Raw genomic sequence first — 25,011 nt, 5'->3', positions numbered from 1 at the left:
AAACCTTGTTTTGACCTTCTCTTTAAGTTTTCTTGAGATTACTTTTCTTTTTGGAGTCATCTCCTTCTTTGCATGCTTCATTCCTTCATATTTAGGGCTATGCATTAGAGCATTTGCATTGGACTTGTTTTGGCCTCTTAGCCATTAAAATCCAGGGGATTTTTAGTGGTTTTGATGAGGTTTTGAGCTTTGAAATCACAGAGGGGTGACCCTCTCACCCCTCATTTTCTTTACTAGCATCATTGGCTTTCCAAAGGGGCTCTATTTTTCATGCATTGAAGTCACTTTTTGGGCCCAATTTTGTGGGTTTTAAGGTCTGCCTTAGGTCTGTCCAGGGCTCTTTTGATCATATTTTATGTCTATAGTGCATGTGTAGAACAATTCCATTCAAGGCCTTTTGAGGGGGTCTTTCATCGTCTGCTTCCTTGACTAATTTCAGGGCCAATTTTGTGAGTTTTAGGGCTGTCATAACTCATTTCCAGAGTTGGTTTGGTCATGCTAAGTGTCTATCTTATATGTGCTAAACAACCCCTTGCAAGGCCCTCCAAAGAAGCCCCTCATTTTTGCATGCATTGGCTGCATTTCAGTGATTATTTAGGCATATTTTAACATGTTTTATTCACTATTTTGGCCTGATTTGATGAGTTCTCATTTGCTTCATATACATGTCATGTAAACCATGCTTGTTAGCAATGTTGCATGCTATTTTAGTCCATCATGTTAGCATCTTTTGGCTATGCTCTAAACTAGAAATGTACATGTTTTGGGACTGCCTTGGCTTTGTCTTTTGACTTCATGATCAAATAATGCTTGCTTTGTATACTTGCGGTTCAATACATGTGCCTAGTTTTGAGTTTCGGGGCTTATTCCATGCATCGGGTGCCATATTTCCATGTTTCGAGACCATTTAGTATCATGTTTTAGTGCTGGAAATTGCATGTTCATAGGCCATCTTTCATCCCTTGCCATGCTTTGGTAGAGTGGCATTTGATGTCTTAGGTTCGGTTCTTGGTATTCGTGCATGTGTGCATGCATTTCGGTTGTCTCATTTTCATCTAATGGTCACTGATGTGAGTGTGGCTGAGGTCCACTCATATTGGTGTAAGTCCATCATGCATTGTGTATGCCATTTCAATCCATAACATTGCGTATGCTAGGTTGCATCTTAGAGCATTATGTATGCCATGTTACATCATGCGCATTGTGTATGCCATTTTAGTACAGAGCATTGCGTATGCTAGGTTGCATGTTAGTCACATTGTGCATGTCATTCCATTTGCATGGTGCTTGGAATAGGGTTTAGTCCAAGCATGGGGAACGAGGGGCGTTTCGTACTCCAAGTGACGAAACGTGCCTCGATCCCTGGTCCCCGACGTTCTTGATTATCTATGATAGAATTATTGGCTTCATATGTTCATACCTGCATTCATGTCATATTAAAACGTGCAATTCGGTCTCTCGGCCATCATGCATCGAGATGTGTGATTGGTGGCTCGAGAACCGAGGGCCACACTCTCTAGAGCTTGTGCAAGGACGGGGAGGAGTGGTCGCGCACACATATGTTGAAAATACATTGCTTTCTTTCTTTTTTGCCTTTGTTGCAGAAAAACCAGAGTCTAGGGGCAGAAAGTGGTCGGCCGACCAAGTTTTCTGGTAGGCCGACCACCTTTTTTGGTTTTCACTATGAGGGGTGGTCGGCAGGTGTTTCCCAAGCCAAGAGCTGGTCGGTAGCCTTCCCCAGGTGGAGTTTCAGCCTCCTGGAGCTTTGTGTAAGTTTCTGAAATCAGCTGCAAACAACGGCGAGACAAGGCATCACGATGGAATTTACCGACAAAACGCATCGAGCATGCATGCATCCATTATCATCCAAAACAGAGCCGGGACAGTCCATTTGCATGCCAGTTTATAGCTTACTTAGCTAATTTGTTAGTTAGTTGGTAGATGTGTAATAATTAGCTGTAATTCGTTATTCATTTCGGACTGTATTATTTATTCGGACCCTCCGAGCGAGGGCAATGTTGTAATAAGTGTGCGTGCGTGTGATGTATGTTTTCCAACCCCACGTCTTTCTCCCTTTTATTTACCTGCTTATGATGGTTAGATTAGGGCATGTTTCAATTAGCATACTTATGCTTGCATGTTTGCATCATTCATCTGTATTGCATGCACCGGGCTCGGCGCATCATACTAACTGCATTTGTATTTCAATTCCGAGTTGAATACTTGTTAGTTGTAGCAGTTCACATGCCATTCTTAGAATAGCCGAGTCTATCTTAGTTGCATTTTGCATGTATTGCATTAGGCATTCCAGCATAGTTGGGGCCATGCATAGATCTCTAACATAGCTTCTGTTTTGGCTTGGAGTACTCGGTAAGTGTTTATGCTTTAGCATCCTTGCATGTGTATGAGTGACTGCCATGATAGCATGCTTACCATGAGGCTAATTGCTTATGTGATATAACTGCCTGAATGCCTGTGGGTGAAGGTTGGGTTATTTGGATTGGAACAATTTATCAATTGTGAGTTTTAAGCCCACTTGAGAGTGGCAAATCATCATGTTTTCTAAGCCCACCTGAGGGTGGCAAATCCACATTTTAGCCTACTTGCGAGTAGCAAATCGTTTTCAAAGCAAACATGAGATATTTTGTTCCAATTCAGGCGATCTAGTCTATACTTGTATGCTGTGCGCATCACATAGTAAATCTAGGCTAACAACCGGAATAAGAATGCGTAATGTTTTCAAAACTAGATATCATGGTTAGTAGAGGCCGATCTTTGATCGGGCGAGCAGGGGTGCTCACGAAGTGACCTTTCCCAATCGTACCCAAGTTCCCGAGCCGAGGCAACTTTGGTGATGACGTGGCCTTAGGCAACGAGTCAGGGTTTCCTAAATTCCCCTAAAATAAATATTTAGGTGGCGACTCTGTATCTGGCAAAGCAGTCCATGTTTGGCACTTCTTTCAAAAAATCTGTTTTCAAAAACGATTTGCCAGATTAGGACTCTTTAATGATTTCATCGGTCTTGCATTGTACTATGCGAGATTAGATACAGGACCATGACATTGAGTCCTGAACTGTAGTGAGCCCAAATGAACAAAACGGAGGATTTCCTCCCGGGACGTTCGGGGACGTCTACAACTGTACTCCCTGAGACTGTTATGGGTTGAAACCCCTCTACCTCTTAAAAGGTCTACTAACACCCCGAGTTACAGGGGTCGCCAAAATGGCTTCCTCCCTACTCTATCCCATGACTAATATCGGTGCTTCTACATGAGCCGTCGCTTCAACAAGCACACTATAACTTCTATGCCAAGACCCGACAATCCTTCCTCAGATGTCGTTACATAACTTACTCTCAAACTTTGAACAACGAAGTTTCTCAGTCTCCACCAACTCCAGAGCAAATCTCGACAGGTTGGTAAACCATGCTTCAAATTGTATCAAATGTGTAGTACCTTGGCGTAACTCCACAAATTGTTTCTGCAATTCTTCCCGTGTGGAAGGAGGGAAATTGTCACTTCCTTGTCTAGGCATCCTAATAAGGGTCACCTAAAGATTAGCACAGTCACAAATGTGCCGAAGTCAATTTACTCAAGTCCTGGTACGATGGACAACATTTAATCCACTCAATGTAAGCACCTAGTCACATAAACACATATGAATTCCCTTCCTGGATAATGACCGTCCCGTGGCATTACTAAATTTCCAATTAGAAACAGCATTGGTTAAGTGCTCTTCTAATAGGACTTCTAGAAACCCGTAGACCTAATCAACATCTTAGGAACGAAATTCCGTACACATATAGTCATATAAACATATTGTCACGTTAGCATACTATATATATTAACGTCTTTGCTAAGCGAGACAAACCCATTGTGGTAATAACCACTTCCTACGTACCCAAGTATTCAAACTCGGTACACTCTGATACCAAGTTGTAATGGCCTGAAATAAATACAATAAATTCATTCCATAAACAATAATATAATTGAAACGACACGCTTTCGTTAATCAGAATTTAATATACAAAAGTGATAGATGCGATAAGGGATGAAAGCTACACACGTATCATATGTCTTACTGGCTTATATCTTTCCAAGTCGCTGCTTGGATACAACAAAGGTGAGTCATAAGCTCAAAAAAAACAAAACCCTAGGCTTATACAAATATGACATACAAAATACAAGCAAAGTAAAACAATATGAGCCTTTAGCTCCATAGTCCTCCTATGCTAAACCCTTGGCGGAGGCATATCACCCGTACCTGAAAATAGTTTTCTCATATAGGGTGAGCCAAAACCCAATAGAAATAATCCAGTACAACATATGAAACTTAACAAAGGTATAAGGATAATACGCAATTACAATGCCATTGATAGACCATTTTATAATTCTTTTGCAAACCAAACGGTACCAACCGTATTATTTCAATTCATGACATCAGTTCCATGTCATTCAAACAACCAAACTGAGAGTACAATTCAATAGGTCTCTGACCAGTACTACCGTCATACAATCACTTCTATTCGCCATTTTACCGACATTTTGTCCGCGGGAATCAGTGTCCATGTATAAGCGTGATTTTCGGGACTTTCACCCTAGATGCTCCGACCAACTTAATTCAATGGAGTACATCTCCTATCTTCTCCCGAACATGGAGTACATCCCCTAGTTTTGCAGACCTGCAAAAGTACTGAGAGTTTACAAAGCCTACTCAAGCGCAAGAAGTGCCGTTCGAGCAGAGGAGGAAAATTCTAGGCAACAAAAGTTTGAAAACCAAGCAACCAATCTATTTCAAATGCAACCACAACAATCCAAAAGTCAAACTTAAAGAGATACAAGGAACACAAGATGTAAACAACAATATGAAACCATCAATCCTGAGTCTGGGATACAATAAAGGTCGGGTCAAAACTAGAATCGCTATACTGTTTGTCTTGGGATATATTGTCCTCGAACTATTTGGTTGGATTGAATTTGTATCCTATGTTTGTTTAGTCATGAGATTAGATGTTTGGATTAAACTATTCTATTGAATCCTATGTTTGTTTGGAATATTATGGAGAAGGACAAATGTTCAAAATATTATTTTACCTTTTAGAATTATTTACCAAATAATAGGAATATTAAATCTGATTTATAAATTTTATTTTATTTTTTACTAGAACTTTTAAAAAATTAAATAAATAGAATATTAATAAAGATTACATAAATTTATTTTAATTTGTAGTTGAGATTTTTAAATTTTATTTTACTTTACTAAGTATAATTAATACCATATTATTAAAATAAATAATTTAATAAAGTATAAATAATTTAATAAATAATTTATTAAGTATAATAATATAAATAATTTAATAAATAAATTTATTAAGTATAAATAAATTAAGTGTAAATAATTTAATAAATAAATTTTATTTTTAAAAAGATATTAAATAGTAGATGGTCAAAAATGTAATTTTACTATCTAATCGCATGTGATGAGTTATCCTATGGATTGTATCTCACCCCGTCATGGGATAAAATAATCTCATAGATTTGGGATTCATAATCCGGTGAAAAATTTTTCAATCAAACAACGGATTATTAGTTCGGATGGACCATTAGTCTTATCCCATGCTTGAATCCTTCCAAACAAACACTACCTTAGTGTCATTTTCTCAAACATAACAACGTAATATTTTCAAAAAACTCCTTAATATACTTTTATTAAATGTAACACTCCAATCAAAGTGACACACAAAAACTTATTAGTGTGCTTTTTTCAAACGTAACACTCCTATTTAACATATTACAAAATTTCTTAGTATATTTTTCTCAAACATAACAATGTAACATTTCAAAAAAAAAAATCTTTAACTTTTTTTTTTTTTCCAAACGTAACACTTCAATCAATGCAACACACAAAAACTCTTTAGTGTACTTTTCTCAAACGTAACAATTCAATCTAACACACTAAACAATTTCTTATTGTATTTTTCTCAAACGTAACAATATAGCATTTTAAAAAAATTCCTTAATGTATTTTTTCCAAACGTAACATTCCAATCAATGTAACACACAAAATTACTTAGTGTACTTCTTTCGAACGTAGTACTCTAATGTAACACTTCAATGTAACACCAAAAAATCATACTAACAAAAATCTAAGGGTCTGTTTGGTAACGTTTACGTTTTCAGTTTATATTTACAAAAATTTTATAAACTGGTTTTTATTTATTTTTTGTTTATTTTTAGAAAAACATAAACTACAAACGCGTTTGGTAATTGACAAAATATTTAAAAAAATTCAAAAATATAAAAAAAAGTGAGAAATGGCAAGTGGTGGCAAGTGGCAGCGGAAGACGGTGGTGGAAAGTAGTGACAGTGGGTGGTGGGTAGCAGGTGGTGGTGGGTGGGGGCGGGAGGGTGGTGGTGGTGGGTGGGTGGGTGACGGTAGTGGGTGGTAACGAGTCGGTAGTGGTGGTGGCGGGTGGTGGGCGGTGGTGGCAGGTGGGTGGTGGATGGCGGGTGGTGGTGGCGGGTGGCGGTAGTGGGTGGGTGGGTGACGATGGCGGGTGATGGGTGCTAGCGAGTGGGTGGTGGTGGTGGTGGTGGTGGTGGTGGTGGCGGGTGGTAGGTGGGTAGCGGATGGCGGGTGGTGGCGGGTGGTGATGGTGGGTGGGTTGGTGATGGTGGCGGGTGGTGGGTGGTAGCGAGTGGTGGCAAGTGGGTGGCAGATGGTGGGTGGTGGCGGATGGTGGGTAGTGGCAGGTGGTGGCGGGTAGGTGACGGGTGGTGGTGGTGGCGGTTGGGTGGGTGACGGTGACGAGTGATGGGTGGTAGCGAGCGGGTGGTTGTGGTGGTGGCAAGTGGGTGGCGGGTGGTTGGTGGTGGCGGGTAGTGGATGGTGGTGGCAGGTGGGTGGTGAGTGGTGGCGGCGGGCGGTGGATGGTAGTGGCGGGTGGATGGCAGATGGGTGGTGGTGGCGAGTGGGTGGTAGGTTGGCGAGTGGGCGGTAGGTGGGTGGTGGTGGCGGGTAGTGGGTGGTGGTGGCAGGTGGTGGTGGGGGGTAGGTGGTGGTGGCGGAAGACGGTGGTGGAAAATGGTAACGGGTGGTGGCTAGTGTTGGGTGGTAAAAAAAAAAAAAACTTGAAACTCAAAACGGAAACACATTTTTTGCGTTTACATATTTTGGCTAAATTTATAAACTGAGACCACTGATTTATAAATCAAAAATTTACCAAACAAGTTTTTATTTGAATTTTTAAAATTTTTGTAAATATAAACAGAAAACTAAAAACGTAAGTGTTACCAAACAACACCTAAATTTTCCGCTCGACAACCAATATTTCAGTCACCAATCCCTTCAAAAAGAATCTTCCACACCTTGCATTTCTATTCCCATCCAAAAAATGAATCAAAAAAATTGGAAAACCAAATCACCAAAAAAAAATTTCACTCAAACTAAAATGGCACCAATCAAATGAAATAACATTTAAAAATAAAAAAGAAAAAGACTAATTGATTCATAAAAAAAATCTTAGAACTAAATAAATCAACATTCCCGCATATGAGATTTATGAGTAAATTTTTCTTTAAAAAATGCATTTTTTTTTAAATTTTTTTTAGGTCATATTATCTTTTTATTTTTTTGTAAAAATCTAAAAATATATTTATTTAGCAATTTCCAAACAACCATTTACATTAGTATACTTATTTGGGATGTGACACAAATAAGTATACTTTTTACATTGTCAGATTACTTATTTGGAATGTATTATATTATTATACTTTTTGATTTGTTATAAAAAAATATATAAAAAAAATTAAAAGATTATAGAACTTAAAAAACAAAAAAATAAAAAAGTATGCTATATTAGCACTTCCCAAACAATCATATATTATCCTCTATTTTCCAAATACTTCCTCCGTCCAAACTTATTTGTCTACTACAAAAAATTCAACTTATTAAATAGACATGCAATGTTTTACTTTGGGATGTACTATATTATACTTTTAACTTTTTATAAAAAAATATATATATAAAAAAATAAAGAGGTGGTGTTACTTAAAAAACAAAAAAATAAAAAAGTGTGCTATATTAGCACTTCCCAAACAATCATATATTATCCTCTATTTTCCAAATACTCTCTCTGTCCAAATTAATTTGTCTACTACAAAAAAATTCAACTTATTAAATAGACATGCAAACATTATATTTTAATTCAAATTGTGAAATATTTTTCTCATTATAACCCTTCTTTTTGGATTTTAAAATGCGTTCATAATAATTTATAAGAGACAATTTTGGAAATCTAACAAAATTTAATATCCCAAAATAGAAAGTAGAGAAACATTTTCAGACAGACTAAAATGAAAAAGTGAATAAATAAAATGATACGGAAGGAATAAAATATTTTTATGTCAATATCTGTCAATGTGTCATTTTTTATCTAATTTTTTAACAGAAATTAGTTTTAGGAGTAAAGTTGAAATTTTTTAAATATAAAGCGCTAAAGTAGGGAAAAATAAACTTGTAAGGGCCAAAGTAAAAAGGTGACTAAACATAAAAAGGCATAGTCTATTTTTTTTACTCCACAAAACAGAAATTTTTAAGGACCAAAATAAAAAATGAACAAAGATAACAAGATTAAAATGTAATTTATCAATATTTTTTTTTATAACCCGGCCAAGAAGTCTCACAGATGATGTTGGGCTCATTCTCAACCAAGCGGTGTAAAAAAGTTGGAAAATTTAACAAGAAAATAAAATTATTACAAATGGTTTGTATACACAAAAATAAATAAAATCAAATACACATTTTAGTATAGAAAATATGATAATATTAATTATTTTCATCAATATAACAAATAAATTGTTGATAAAAATAATATTAAATATTATTATGTCAATTAAAACTTAAAAGAACTTAATAATTGTGCTAAATTTATGGGGGCGTAAAGTATTTTTCAAAATCTCAAGCAACGTTAGCATAATTTACCCCAAAATTTTATATATACCAAATAATTTTTGTAATTAAAAATTTTAATATTTAATTTTCAATACATAATTTTAACTTTCAATTTTAATCCAATAATCTTGTGAGCTTTGTTCTCAACCCATCAATTACTACACATTATATAAAAGGATAAATTATTTGATGATTTTGAAGTAATGTTTAACATCATTTATTACATGACACTTGTCATATTGTCTTTTAAAAAACAACACAAAAGTATATTAATTTTACTGTTTTAACCAATACAAATTTAATTGGGGCATGAGAATTTATCGTAAGACTGCCAGATAAATTTCCAAAGACAAGACACCATTTATGGGGTGTTTTGAGAAGCAACAAAAAAAAGTTAACTTTTAACTTTTTACTCATTTTGAATTACATCACCTTTTTTATTTTTTACTCATAAAAAAATAAAATAAACTAAAAAAATAAAAAAAATTAACTTTTTACTAATTTTTCAAAACACCAGTATCATATGAAATTTCTATTTTGTAAGGATAGTTTCTAACTCGTTCTTTTCATAAGATTGTTTGAGATATGATTGATGTACCTGCATTAGAATCAACATTTAGATTAAATTGACTGAAAGTTTGGCTTAACAAAGTTTACTCTATTTATCTTAGAGAAACAAAAAAAAGTTGTTAGGTTTTTTTCCCATACGTTGCTCTGCTTCTATTTATAGAAGAGATGTTTTTGTCTTAATCACATTTTTCTCTTCTCAACTATTATTGGGCATGTGAAGATTTATTCTCGATGTTCTCACCAGGATGTGATTGCTTTCACAGTCTCATAAAATTTTTACTAACATTTGATTATTTTGAAAATTATGTTAAATAACTTTTTAATTTTTAATTCACTTATTCTCTCACAAAAAAATAAAAATAAAAAACTAATTTTTAACCTCCTTCTCAAAACACTCCATTATGACTTTGGCCCCGTTTAGTAGAGCGGTGGGAAAGTGATTATAACTTATAGCCTAACAGCTTATAAATTATAACTATGAACATAAGCTGATTTTTAACTTATAAATTAAGCTTCTCCTCCCCACTCAAAGAATAAGTTGATTTTTGACTTACAAAAAGTTATAAACTGTATTGTTAAGTTGAACCAAACACATCAAAATAGTTTAAATTAAACTAAAAACTGAAATAAGATAGAAATAAGTCCTACCAAACATGGCCTTTACCTAGCTACTTAAATCATCTTTTCTGAAATTAGTTGATCTAACCTCTAGTAAAAACTTATCACATCATGAATAAATAAATAAATAAACTTCTCACATCAATATGATGATCGGTGATAATCTGATTGCTTATTATCATGAGAAAAATATTAGAAATCTTAAATATTTTACTAAATATTTTACTAGATATCTTATATAGATGTGAGATTCACACGATATGAATTACATGTGAGACATTTAATAAAATATTTAAAATTTCTAACATTACCCTTATCATGATGAGTAATCAAACTTATTAATGCGACTTTTATCATTCTATGTTGACAAATTGTGATTTCTCTACAACTTTGTACTTAGCTTACTTAGCTTCATCACAACCCAATAATTTTGAATTTTACCCCCTACATTTCAATTTGATAAAAATCAATTGATAATGTTTTTTTTTTTTTTTTTTTTTTGTTCTTTTTAAAATGGTGTCAAGAACAAATGTGAGAGAATCCACCACAACACCATCCTTTAAAAAATGTAGGATTCACAATGTTTTTTTTTTTTTTTTTTTTTTTTTTTTTTTTTTTTTTTGGTGTGAGACCCACAAATGAGGTTCAGTAAATAGTACAGTAGTCTATAGTTTGGTGGCAGTATACCAAATAGAAGCCTACATAAAATACAATTTGTTGGTGGGTTCTTTTGTCAAACGCTGTCGTACTAGAGTTGAAAAAAGGGGAACTTGGCGTGGGGGAAAAAAGCATGCTTGCTTGAGACAGCACCCATTTACCATATGAATATATCCTCACTCCCCACCAATCAAACTAGCTCTATAGCCTACATCCCTTAGGCCCCACTAGCACAACTGTCCCTAATTTTTCTTTTTATTTTATTTTTTAATAATTTCAAAACATTTATTATTTATTTCGAAAAAAAGTAATTCAAATGTTATTTATTATAAGTAAATAAAAATAATTATTGCAACTCTAAAATTAATATAATAGTGATTTATGGCCGGCGATGTCAACAATAGTGGTGGAGATGACTGTGGTATAATAGATGTCGCGGTGGTGATAACAGTGATGACAAGAATAGGTTTGTATGGTGTAGTTCCTTATTATTTGAAATAAAAAAAAACTAAATATAGAATTTCTATAAAAATTGAGAATTTTTTTTTTAGGTAGTGGCTAATTGGAGTGTGTTGTTGAGCTTCGGTAGGCTCCCCACAAAACCTACATTGATAATCTGAAATATTTAATGTATACGGTTCGTCTATTATTTTATCTCTATAAAAAAATCAAGTTGATCGGATATCGATAGCCATTTAATCAGAACGTATTTGTGTTAATAATTTTTTTTTTAAAATTATACTTACCGTTGATATAAATGTGATTTAATCAAATGATTATCGATATCCAATTAACATGATTTATAAAAAAAATTAAAATACTTGATGAGTTCTACACATTAAACACCTAACTATACTGGGAGAGAAGCCACTCCTCTTTTTATTTATTTATCTTTTATATATCATAAACAATTCAAGTAAATGGATTTGATTTAAAGAAGGTTTGGTTATTAATTAAAAAAACAAAAAAATGACCCATTACATGACGCTCTCTTGCTAAGTAAAGTTTTGGTGAGGATAAAATATATTTTATTTTATTTTTAAAAAAGTTATTCAAGTGAATTTTAGTCCGTGCTAATACTAACGATAAGTCTTATTTAATATTTTATACACTATTTTTTATTTTTAGTTTTTTCAAATAAGAACTAATTATATCACATCATACAGTTGTATCATTATATGACTTATCCATCATGTAAATGGAACTCAAATGCTTTACAACTACAAAAATCTACTTTAAACAGTGGATAGAATTATGTTTTATTTCTTGTTTGTTAATAGGGTAAAATAGTTAAAAAAATTAGTATAAATTGTCATATGATTTTTTTAAAATTTTTATTGTTTGTTTTTTCATAAAAAGTTAAAAAAAAATTAAAATAGTCAATTCTCAAACCAACATTAAAATTATCACTAAGAGTCTAAAGACTAATATTACAATGATGATCTATTTTTACGTGAATAGGTTAATAGAGAATTAGATTATCACAAAAGGTTAAAATCACTCTGTTAACTTGATCTTTTTTTTTTTTTTGATTCAAAAAAATAGATATGCAGATAAACTACTTCAATATATTCCTTAAGAAATATTGTCCTTTAACATCTACAACATATTTGCAGGAACTTTACCACACCTACGTCGGGATTGAAGTTTAGACCCCCTTGTGCTCCAAGTGCCGAAGAGTTTGTTTAATCTTAATAAGAGACTATGAAAACTCAAATCCAAACTTTAATCGAAAAATTCGAAAGTTTTATCCGCTGAACCAACATCTATTGATGTTAACTTGATCTTTGATCTCACCTCAATGACACTTATGTGCTTTCTAAAGAACACGTGGACAATAGCATGGGCTTAGTTATTAGCAACATTGGAGAAATACATGAGTTGTGGGATCCTTGCTAATTTTTGCTTTGGATTCACTTCTAAATTCCGAATTATTCAACTTATATGATTTATTGAAACCTAAAAAAAAAAAAAAAAAAAAACATATAATCAAATATCGGTAGTCATATGATCACTTTTATAACTCATTTTTTAATATAAATACGATTCAATTATGTGATTATCGATGTTTAGCAATTTGATTTTTTACATGTATAACACGCTCGGTAAATCTTATAAGATGAACAATTTAAATAATAAGAGTGTACTCAAACCTTACTGCTTGCTGTCTTGCAGAACACAACAAATTCTATCGTATCTTTATCTTTTTATTATTTACTTTCGCTCTTTATCAAAAAAGATATAGATATAAATTAATTATCAATTATTCTTCCAATTACTCACAATAACTCACATACATATTAATAAAATAATTAATAATTTAGTTTGTATTTATAACAAAACTTTTTCTTTATATTATATACCTATATTGGTGAATTAGTATTTGTACGATCAAATAAAAAGTAGTCAAATTACATGTTGCTCATGTAATGTAATGCCATGAGTAGTTATGTTTGGTGATGCATCATATCCATATTTTATTTACTTTGCTTACTTAGGCCTCGTTTGGAAACATGTTAATTTAATAATTTTTTAATTATTTAGCTAAAATATAAATTAAAAAAATTAGTATGTTTGGGATAACTTTATGACTTTTTACAAAAAGATGTACAAAAAGTAGAGAAAAAAAAGAATCTTTAACTTTTTAATATGAGTTGTTGACTTTTGACTTTTTTAATAATTTTTTAATTTTTTGACTAAATCAGTCGCTTCCCAATTGTTTTTGGGCAACACCAACCGAATATTTTACAATTTTTTTGAAAGAGAACTTTAGGTTGACTTGGTCTTCCTTGTATTGTTTTTGTCCAATATTTAATAAGATTTAAAGAGTTAGTGTAATATAATATAAACCATCAAGAACATGTGATATTATAAACTAAACATTAATTGGTCAAGTTGGTTAGCCCATTGACAACTTGTCCCCATATTTAAAATTTGTGTTTGATTTAATAATTTGAGTAGGAATTTATTGAGAAAAAGAAAAGAAAATTAAAAAATGAATGAAATATAAGGTTTTTTTTTTTTTTTTCATTTGTTCTTTTATAAATCCCCTTTAAAATTCTTAATTCAAACACAATCTCGCATATTTTTAGTGTGATCCTTAAATTTGATTCATATAAAAACTAATGCTATATAAATAGAATTTATGTATATAATTTTTAAATAAAATAACGTGTCTTATTTATATTTTAAAAAATGATATTCTGCCCGAAATTGATAGTGAAACGGACCAACGAGATTGCTTTTAATTAGTTTATGTACAGTACCACAAAACCTTAAACAAATCAGGGCTAGTCGTGTTAGTCAGTTTCAATATACTATTCAATTTGAACAATAATACTCCTATATTTATCTCTTAAAAATCAAAAAGACCCATTACGTTAATTTATAATTGCAAAATTACAATTCTCATTACCACACCATTCTATATGCATTTTTAATATAAAGATTATGTATGATTATCATTTTTACGGAGTTTCAATTTTGATATAGGATTTGCGAATGAATGATAGATTCAGTCATGTCGAATAACACGAGTCGCATGCGTTGTCTTTTTGACTTCAGTAAAATCTCCCATCACATGATTAATCAGTGTAATTCGGATCAAATCAACCTTCCACATTTTTTTCATTTCAAAGTGAAAAAGAAAGGAAAAGATATATTGATGGCTCTCAAATTGAACCTAATTAATCAGGCCTATGATTATGTGGAATGGGACCTCCCTTTTTATAGAAGTTATTATGATTTAAATAGGGGTCTAAAGAAGATGGACCCAACTTATTCATTAGTGTATTAGTACTGTTTCCTTTCTATCATTATTGATTATCTTAGTACTTATTCCTCCTCTTGAGAATAAAAAGTTAATTTACCACAAAGCTTGGAAGCACATCTTGAACACAAATTAAAAGTTCAGTGGAGCTTCTGATTAACTAAAAACTGATAAATTTAAAAATAAAAAAAGGGGCTAAAAGTACCACTTTTGGTTTTTAATAATTATTTTTTTAAACTTATTTATAAATTGTAAGTAAAATTTTTATCAAATATTCTGACATAAATTTTTAAGATAAAAAAAAAAAAAAAAGTTAAAAAGCAAACAAACTGTGCCAAACAGAACTAGAGTTTGAAGGTGGATTGGGCTTTGTAAATTTTAACTCCCTCAACCTTACTCTTCTAACTAGACAGTGTTGTTGAAGGATTATCTCTAATCCAAATGCTTAATTATGAGCTTATCTTTGGAAGACTTTAGACTTTCCTAAATCTGACAGCTGTAAAGGATGGTAGACCATCTTGGCTGTGGGCTAGTCTATTGCAAGGGAAGATCAATGGTTTCAATGTCTTCACCATGTAGATCTTATTCTTTGTATATTCATTGAGACTTTCACTTTTACTTTGAAAGTTATTTTTTTTTATAAATTATAAATTATATTTAATCTTTATCATTGTTGTAATTTATTAAATTTTTTGGTAATATTTTATATGAATAAATAAATAACAAAACAAAAAGTATCTATGGAAGAAACTATGGAACATGTCCTCTTCCCAAAAAGTGAAGCATTTCTGTCTCCATCCCCTACTCTAGTGTCCAATTTATTAGAGGGAACATGAAATTGTGGAACATTTTGCTTTTCAGCTGCAATTGGACCCTTCCTGTCTGGTTTGGGAGTGATTAAATGGGCTACCAGGCTCATCCCCTCTATGCATTCACTTTTTTTAATAAAATATGTTTGACAGATGGTGATCACTACAAGATTTGGATTTGGAGAGGATCAAATATATTGTATATGTTAAACGGAGAGTTGGAATGCCCTTTGAATATATTTAGCTGTATTTAGATTATAAATTTGTGAGGTCATATGGAGAGATTTTCTTTCTCTTTTTCTTTCCCGACCCCAAACATAGCCTTATTAAGATTTAAATTGGTATATACACACAAATCAATTGAAGCATTCAGTAGTGAGAAAGATCAAAATCCATAACACAAACTAAGATTTTCGATGCATGATCATGGAAACATTGTTGCACTAATCAGTTCACCTCAAAAACTAATTTTATTTTCTACTTCTAAACTGAAAAACGACAAATTTGTGCCTAAAAATTATTCACACTTCCTAAAAGCCTCCTCGCTAGGCTAGTTGATGAAATTAGCATTCTAAATCCTAATGATTAAATCTAACAGCAATCGGAAATGAGATTGCACCATTTCCAACCAAGATCGTGCTCTCACCCGATGGCAACAGATTGTATGCCTTGTAGTCGACCATGCCAAGGCTCTTACAAGCATTCAACACAAACTCAACCCTTTTACTCTCTCCTGCTCGCACGAAAACTCTTTCGAAAGCAATCAGATCCTTGATAGGGGCCGCAAGGATGCCCTTTGGTGGGACTTTGTAAACCATCACAACTTCACTTCCATCCATCGTCCCTGTATTCTGAACTTGGACCTCAAATTTGAAGTCCTTGTTGCATTTTATGTCATCGATCAGAATTGCAGGGCACGGTGGCTTGTAGGCACCGTCAATGTAGTTCATGTTGCGACAATGTTGGAATTTGTCTAGCTTGATGTGGATTGACCTCTTGGAGGATACAAGCTTGTATGTGAATTGGGTGTAACTTAGTCCGTATCCAAATGGGTATACAGTGGAGCCATTGAAGAATTTGTAGGTTCTGCCAGGGTAGCCTAAGTTGTCAACTGGCCGTAGTGGCATGGATGTCATTGGTAGCATATCAACATAATCAGCCTCATACCATGTAAGCGGCAATCTTCCTCCTGGTAAATAACGGTATTAGAATACATATCATTATCGTTCCATACAATTATATATAAGTTCGAGTATGGGTTTACCTGACTCATACAGTGGATTAAAGCGTGTTGTTTGGGCCTGTCTGATTTATCACAAGTCTTATTTTGATAATTTAAACCGTTTGTTTGTTAATTTTTGTGTGTAGAGTATTCTTTTAAAAAATCAAATTGATCCAATATTCAAAACTATATGATTTCATTATGTTTGGTTTCAAAAAAATGGGCAACACTTGTAATTTTAAAAATTGACCATTCAAATATGATAAAGTTATATGGCTATGAACATTGGATCAATTCGATCTTTTATGGATAATTTACATACAAAGAGTTACAAAATGAACGATTCAGATCGTTAGAATAGGACTTGTGCTAGGCTCTACAAATCCAAACAATATTCTCTAATCCACTGGATAGAACCCATTCCATATCCGTCAATATCAAACAGTATGAGAAAAATAAATAAATAAATAAAATGATCTATGATTTCATTAAAAACAAATTGAGTATGATTTGTTATGTAATATAAAAGCATTTCCCAATGAAGATACTTTGGCAACCAAAAAAAAAACAAAAAAACCATGCTTACTTGGGTTTTAGTAAAAGATAAAGGGCAAAAAAATTCATAAAAAATTTATGCAGCAATGATCTATAAACTCATTGGCAAAAAAATTTCCCAATGAATTTAATTTGGCTAAAAAAACTATGACAAAAAATTATGCAGCAATGCTCAATGAAAGCGAACCTGGATTGTATTTCCCAAAAATAATATCAGCAATCGCGCGACCGCCCTCCTCGCCAGGATATCCGGCCCACAAGATTGCATTGATATCGGGGTTATCCTTAGCAAAAGAAATGTCAACCCCACCAGCAGACATGACTACTAGGATCACCGGACCTTTGGAAACTGTGGCCACTTGATTTATCAGTTGAGTTTGATAGCCGGGCAGGAGGAGATTCGCCCTGTCCAGGGACTCGGCCTCAACTGATAAATCTAACCCTACTAGGATTATAGTAGCATCGGCTTCCTTAGCAACTTTCATGGCTGGGAAAATCAAGCTCTCATTTTTGCAAGAAACATCCTCACAACCCATTTCGTATTTTACCTCCCCATACAAGGCGAAGCCATCTACTGGAGTGGTATATTTGCATGGAACACCTACAAATGGAAACATAATGAAATTTTAGGGCCAAAAAAAATCACATTTTTTTCTAATTTTTTTTAGCTTTAGTGGGCTTTTTAAAAAAAAAAAAAAAAATTTATGTCAATTTTTTTTTTTTTTTTTTTTTTTCAAGCCCTTCCAGTATAAAAGGATCAAATATGTAATTTCCTTTTTTTTTTTCACTAAAAGCAAAAAAAATTATTTTTTTTTCTTTAGTGACTTTACCCATTCTTTTCTTCTCTTTTTTCTTTAGTGATTTTTCCACATTTTTTTTTCTTCTTTAATTTTTTAGTGTCTTCTAGTCAAACAAGACCTAGAAATTAAAAATAATTTGACAATGTTTAAAATAGATAAATGAAAAAATCAACAAAACATTTAAAAAAATGTAGTTTTATATGAACAAAACCAGCATTTAGGCTCTGTTCACCAAAGGTAAAAGGTCAATTTTTTTCTCGAATGTTTTTTTACTTTTAGTGAATTTATTACAAAACCGTGTCAAGTTTTTTTTTCCCAAAATTTATTTTTTCTTTTGGTCTTCTAGTCCAGGATCTAAAAGTTAAAAAGTATATAGCAAAAAATTTCAAAAACACTAGAATGAAAAGAAAAGAAAAGAAAAAAATCACTAAAAAAGTAGTTTATACCGGCATAGTTTCCGATCATGACCTTGGTGGCATTGGCATGAGGTCCAACAACTGCTATAGTTTTGATTTTAGCAGAATTCAAAGGCAAATTTTGATTATCATTCTTCAGAAGAACAATGCCTTGTTTGGCCGCTTCAGTTGCTAGTTCAATGTGTTCATCAGAGCAGATATGATTTTTTCCAAGAGACTTGAAATGAGGGCTACCATCAAAAAACCCTAATCTCATAAGCACAATATATAGATTTTTAAGTGCTTTATCTATTTCGGCCTCCCCAACTTTGCCTTGCACAACTGCATTTTCCGAGAATTTGGTGTAGAAGGACCCACAATCCAAATCCAACCCTGAATGTAGAAAACAAAACCAAAAACAAAAACAAAAACAAAAATAAGGGTAAATTTTTATTTTGAAAATAAATTTATGGGTGAATAAAAAGAGAAAAAATATATGTTTGGTTTAGTTTTTTAGAATTCATTTTCAGAAAATTGAAATTTTTTGTTTTTCGTATTTTTTTTTGTTTTCATTGAATTTTTTTTAAAAAAATTTTAGATATACCTAACATAAATACTTTTAAAAAGTATAATATTTGTGAAAAAAATCTTTAGAAAATTCACTAAATACAAAAAATTTAAATTAAAAAAAAAACTAGAATTCAATACATTTTTTGTATTCTTGTATATTTATTGATTTTTTTAAATATTTTTTTATAAATATTTTATTTTTTAGATGCATCTAAGTAAGATATATCTAAAAAAGTAAAAAAATTACGTAAAAATTTTAAAAATATTCACTAAAAATAAAAAAAAAACGAAAATTTAATTTTCAAAAAATTAAAACCAAATACAGGTTTTTGAGTGTGAAAATGGACTAGCCTGCTTTGAGGGCTTGTGAAACAGCATCTTCTGGTTCATCGTGGAGCCATTTCTGATCGTCTAGCATTACTTCAATGGAATCACAATCAGAAACTATATACCTGAAATTAAAAATAAAAATAAAAATAATTACTCAGTTTTAGTTGTCTTCATAGTTCATTTTTATGGCACTGTACGCAATAGGAAAAATAGTGGGTGTGTTTGGTTTGAGTTTATAGAGTAGTTTTTGAGATAAAAAGTATGAAAACTTATTTAGTTTGTCTTTTTTCAGAAATAGTTTTGAAAATTTGTTTTGGAAAAGGAGTTTTAAAAAAAGTGATTGATTTGATGTGTGTGAGAGAGAGTGTGATTTTGAAAAGTAAGTAACCAAACACAATTTTGAGATTTTTTAGAAAAATTTATTTGATTTAATTACTCTTGAAAATTTATTTGTAGAAAATTTTTCTTAAAAATTTTTCTGAAAAATAAGCGAAACAAGGCCAGTATGTTTGGGAGTTGAGGAAAGAAAAACAAAAGAAAGAATTACTTATGTTGAAATAGAAAAAGAAAACACTTTTTTTTTTTTTTTTTTCTTGTTTGGATAAGAAATAAAGAAATAATATAATTTCTCTACTGTCTTGTTGCTATATACGATACGAAAAAATGAAAGAAAATGAGTAGTGTTTTTTTATTTTATTTTTTCAAATGCCCAATATTTCTTTATAATTAGACATGCAATTTTAATATTGTGAAAAATTAGCATTATTTTTTCCCCTCCAAATCTCTTAGAGTGGACAGGGAGAGTGGAGTACAAACCTGTTCCCTTGCCATTCCTATTGTAGGCTCTACAATCACTTTTACAGTTTTTTGATTGGATAGTCTAATTAACTAGAGAGAATTAATTTTTTTTAAAAAAAATGTATTCTCTTAATTTCTTTACGTTTTACTCAATTTATCTCTTATTTTAAAAGAGATGATTATTGCCAATAAATTTATTTATTTATTTATTTTTCTCTTCAAATCACAAAATCCAAACAGATAAAAAAGTGAGAGGATAAGATTGAATATGAATACCCATGAAGATCCCATTCTCCTCTAATGGTGTCTTTGAGGAGCTTTGGATCAGCACAAGCAGGGATTCCATTGATGCGATTGTAAGAGCACATTACACTTGTTACATCTCCCTCTTTCACACACATCTCAAATGGTCTTAGGAATGTCTCCTTCATATCTTGCTCAGTGACCTTTCGAAAATCAAACAAAAAATATATAAGTCTAAATAACAATTCTAAAAAAATACAGAATTCGAGAAGTGTACAAAATACAATATTAGCATCGGTGTATTGAACTAGGTTATTTGTGGTGACGGTACCCTTGAATCAAAATGGTACCAAATGCAGTGCTAGTATCATTGCGTTGAACTACGTCATTTGTCCAATTTGACCCACCTTGACAATCATGGGATCTTTTGAACACATTATTCATATCAAAAAAAAAAAAAAATTAAATTGATCGAATATTGATAGCTATTTGATTGAATCATATTTGTTTAGAAAAATAGTAGATGGACCATATTCAAACTTATACAATCATCTACTCTCTTTTTTCTGACAAATGTGACTTGACCAAGTAACTATCGATATTTAACCAACCTAATTTTTGGTATGACTAATGTGCTCAACAGATCCCACAAGATGAATAGTTCCGATCGTCAAGGCGGGCCCATAGTGGGCTGGACTGGACCTCTCAAACTAGAGAGGAGCTCTTTCTTAATAAAAATTAGTGTAACCAAGCTAAAAATGTAGAATTAGAAAAATGTACAGAATGCAGTATTTTGAACTCGGTCTAGTGATCTTACCCTTGAATTAAAATGGTACCGATCAACTCCGATCCAATTGTCAACATCGTATGCCGCATAATGCTTGCAACATGCAGCAACTTTGAGAGGTCTCGAGTTCAAATCTGTGGTGTTTTCAGTGCCCTCAACATCCTGCAACCCTCGGACATAGTTGGCGGCATATCTCCCGACAACGAACGGGTCTTCGCCAGGTGTCTCTAGGGCCCTTCCCCATCTAGGATCTCTTACAACGTTAATGTTTGGACTCCAAAATGTTAATCCAGCCTGCCCTGCGTTGTGCATTGCTCTTGCTTCTGTTGAAACAGCCTGCAAAAATTACAAAATTAATTTTACATCTTATATTTCTAAAATAAAGTATAGTCACGTATAAGAATTTCATTTCTATTTTTCTGTCTTTCTTGGAAGAGGAAAACATAAAAAAAAATCACTTATTGATAATGTCAAAAGTGAGGTAGAGGGTTCAAAATCTGATTTTTGAAAAATACCAAAAATTAGTATGGTGAAAATAAACATCCAAAAAGATATTTTTGAATTTTTAAAAACTATTTCTGCATCAAAAATAAATTTAAAAAACAATATAAAAATAATGAGGGCCTGTTTGATAATTATTTCGTTTTCAGTTTTCAGTTTATATTTACAAAAATTTTAAAAACTGTCATAAAAACTTGTCTGATAATTTTTTTTTATTTATAAATGGTTGTCTGAGTTTATAAATTTGAGGAAAAAATGTAAACTCAAAAAATGAGTTTATGTTAGTTTTTAAACAGAAATTTAAAAATTTGACTAACAATTTTTTTTCAATTAATTTTTTTTTTCAATAATTTTTTTTAACAAATATTTTTTTTCAATTAATTTTTTTAATTAATATTTTTTTCAATTATAATGTGTATGATCCCATTGTCATAAATAATAAAAAATAAATAAAAATATTTTAGGCCTAAATAAACATATTTCTTAGTTTCTGTTTAAAAAATTTTTCAAACATTTTGTTCAAACCAAACGCGTTTGTAGTTTATGTTTTTTTATAAAAAAAAAAAAAAAAAAACTAAGTTATAAAATTTTTGTAAACATAAACTAAAAACGTAAACGTTACCAAGCGCTACCTGAATATTTCTGAAAAGTTCATTATTTTTCACCAAATTAATATTCAGTGTTTTTCAAAGGAGAGAAAGTTACATTAGTAGACATATATATTAAATATTAGTCTACATATAAAAAATTTGAACATAAGCTAAAAACGTAAACGTTACCAAACGCTATCTGAATGTTTTTGAAAAGTTCATTATTTTTCACCAAATTAATATTTAGTGTTTTTCAAAGGAGAGAAAGTTGCATTAGTAGACATATATATTAAATATTAGTTTACATGTCAAAAATTTGAACTCGCCGGTATCCCAATACTGATATTTAAAAATATATATGAAATAACCGTTCTTTTACAACATTTCAAATTCATTGTATCAAAATTAATTAAAACCAACATTTGAATATGTAAAATCAAAATAGCTACATCACTCACCTGCCCAATTTTTTTCCACAAGGACTCATTGAAAGAAGCTGCAGTAACAATGACAGTCGGAAAACTCGTGGCACCGGGAACATCCCCACCGAAAAACGTGGCTGAGCTACCTCCTTGGCCCACATTCGACACGCCATGCAAGGCCTCCGACCACCACTCATATTTAGGCAATCCTAACCTATCCACCCCAAGAGCGGTATCGCCTATCTGTTGGACTTTTTCCTCCAAAGTCATTCGATCGATTAAGTCCTTAACCCTAATATCATAGGAAATAGACGAATCGCAATAGAGAAACTCATTAATGCTCAATCCAAGTTCTTGAAATCTTGAAGAATGGCATACATGAGTGTAGTTCTTGAATGCAGGGTTAGTTGAAATAAGCAAGTTTGGAGAGAGAGTTCTAGCATTGATAGAAATGGAAAAAAATAAAATAGAGAAATAAAAAAGAGAGTTGAGAGTGGCCATGATCATGATGAGTGAAAGAATTGGATAAGAGAGTGTGTATATATATAGAAAATGAGATGTTTTGAAGTCAACAAACGAAATCAAATTAGTTACCGAAGTTTAATATAACAACATGGATATATGATGGAAAGTTGTTAATTAAGTCCTTGGGATATGATTTGGATAATGTAAAATCTGATAGATAAAGATTTGTAAAATCTTTTTCTGAGTTGTTTTCTCAACTGAATTTGTGTTATGTCTTTCAACATGAAAACATTTTTTTGTTTTTAAATTTAAGTCCACGGATCAAAGATATAAACACCAAAATTAAAGGGTAATTTTTTTACAAAAAAAAATAAAAATAAATCCCCTTTTTGGAAAAACTAAATAAGCAACTTTTTTTAGGCTAAAAAACTAAAAGTAAATAAACCAGTTTGGGAGGAGGACTTCATAAAAAGCAACATTTTTAGCAAATTTGTGAAAAGGTAATTTTAACTTCAAAACTTTCAAAAATTTTAATAGGTCCCTACAAGAGTTCCATAATACTAAAAAGGGTAATATGGTAATTTAACACAAAATAACTTTTTTAACAATTACTAAATGCATCAGTCTTTAAGTTAATTTTTTTTTTTTTTAAGTAAAAAAATAATACTTTAAAAAGCAATTGTCAGACTCTACCTTGTTTACATGTTTAAGAAAATTATTTTTAAGAAAATGGAAAAACAAAATGAATACTTTTAGCTGTGTTTGAATAAATAATTTGGAGAGGAATATGAAAGGAAATAGGAAATAAACAATGAATGAAATATAAATTAAATTTTTATTACATTTTCTTTTCTTTTTATCTGTTTCTTTAAATAGCTCTTGAATTTTTTTTTTTTAATTGTTTTCTATCAACAATCACCCTTCAAATCATAGATCCAAAACATAATTTGAACCATGATTGAGCTCAACCGAAACAATAATTTAAAGAAAATGATTGTTAACTTCATTTGGAAGACTCTCCAATAGTAAATCATTGTGTCAGCTAAACTTACTCAATTCTCCCTCCAAATAATAATTAGATCTTAAAACCAACAAATCAAATCATTGACTATTAGAGAATCTTGTTTAACAATGACTTATTCATACCAAATTGGAATTTGTAATCAATATCCTACCAACAATATGTCATTTTTCAACACAAAATGAATTTAATGAAATGAGTGAAGTGAGCAATTGGTGCTTGGCCCGATGCTAAGCCCATTCTGAGGTTGGGTTAGGTTTGAGCTCGGCCCTATGATCAACACTTGCTTCGAAGCAAGACAATTATTGGAATTCGGCCCAATGCACGAGCGTCACTCCAAAGTGGATACTCGGAAACTCGACCCAACGTGCAAGGCTCACTCCGAAACGGGCCAAGCAACAAGTTGTACCTCCTAGGTTGGACAACCGTTCCGAATTAGACTAATTTGGAAAAGGCCAACACACTGAAAACCTTTCTTAAGCTCACAAATGACAAAAAACTCTGCTCTTCTCCTCTCTGTTTAAACAAAACGTAGAGATATGGAGGCGTAGGGAGACAAGGTGCACACATGATAGACATACACTTGAGTCTCAGGCAGAGTGGTCATCCTCCTCTAATGAGAGACGATCACGAATAAAATAAACAGGACAAACTTGCATCTAAGTATCATGTGGAGTGGCTGTCCTCCTCTAATGGGAGACGACCACGAACAAGACAAATATGACAGATGGCGGAGAGAGAAGATTTTGAAAGACAAGCAACCTTCTCCTATAAAAGGTGAGCACTATTCACCCTCAAGGCATCCGAAATCCACACACTCAACACATATACACTCTTTGCATTTTTCTTTTTCTCCCCTAGTCCCTAACTTTACCCTCGGAGGGATTTCTGACCAAACTCCGGTTGGGCAGTCTCACCGTTTGTTACTCTGTGCAGA

At 32.2% G+C, this 25,011-nt stretch overlaps 1 protein-coding gene across 1 annotated transcript; it reads right to left on the bottom strand.

Annotated features, from left to right (window-relative positions):
- Window positions 1-15,748: 15,748 nt before the first annotated feature.
- LOC114299839 (putative beta-D-xylosidase 5) lies at window positions 15,749-23,158 on the bottom strand. Its single transcript, XM_082886423.1, has 7 exons — window positions 22,625-23,158; window positions 21,106-21,411; window positions 20,322-20,491; window positions 19,269-19,369; window positions 18,399-18,740; window positions 17,340-17,753; window positions 15,749-16,564 (listed from the first exon to the last, which is right to left on the bottom strand). Exons 1-7 carry the CDS (start codon window positions 23,093-23,095, stop codon window positions 15,954-15,956), a joined length of 2,415 nt encoding a protein of 804 aa, XP_082742549.1. The 5' UTR covers window positions 23,096-23,158; the 3' UTR covers window positions 15,749-15,953.
- Window positions 23,159-25,011: the final 1,853 nt, after the last annotated feature.

This window comes from Camellia sinensis, chromosome 9, assembly GCF_055761805.1.
Source record: "Camellia sinensis isolate YWXY chromosome 9, ASM5576180v1, whole genome shotgun sequence".
Classification (NCBI taxonomy): domain Eukaryota; kingdom Viridiplantae; phylum Streptophyta; class Magnoliopsida; order Ericales; family Theaceae; genus Camellia; species Camellia sinensis.
This window is presented reverse-complemented; position numbering and strand designations above follow the sequence as displayed.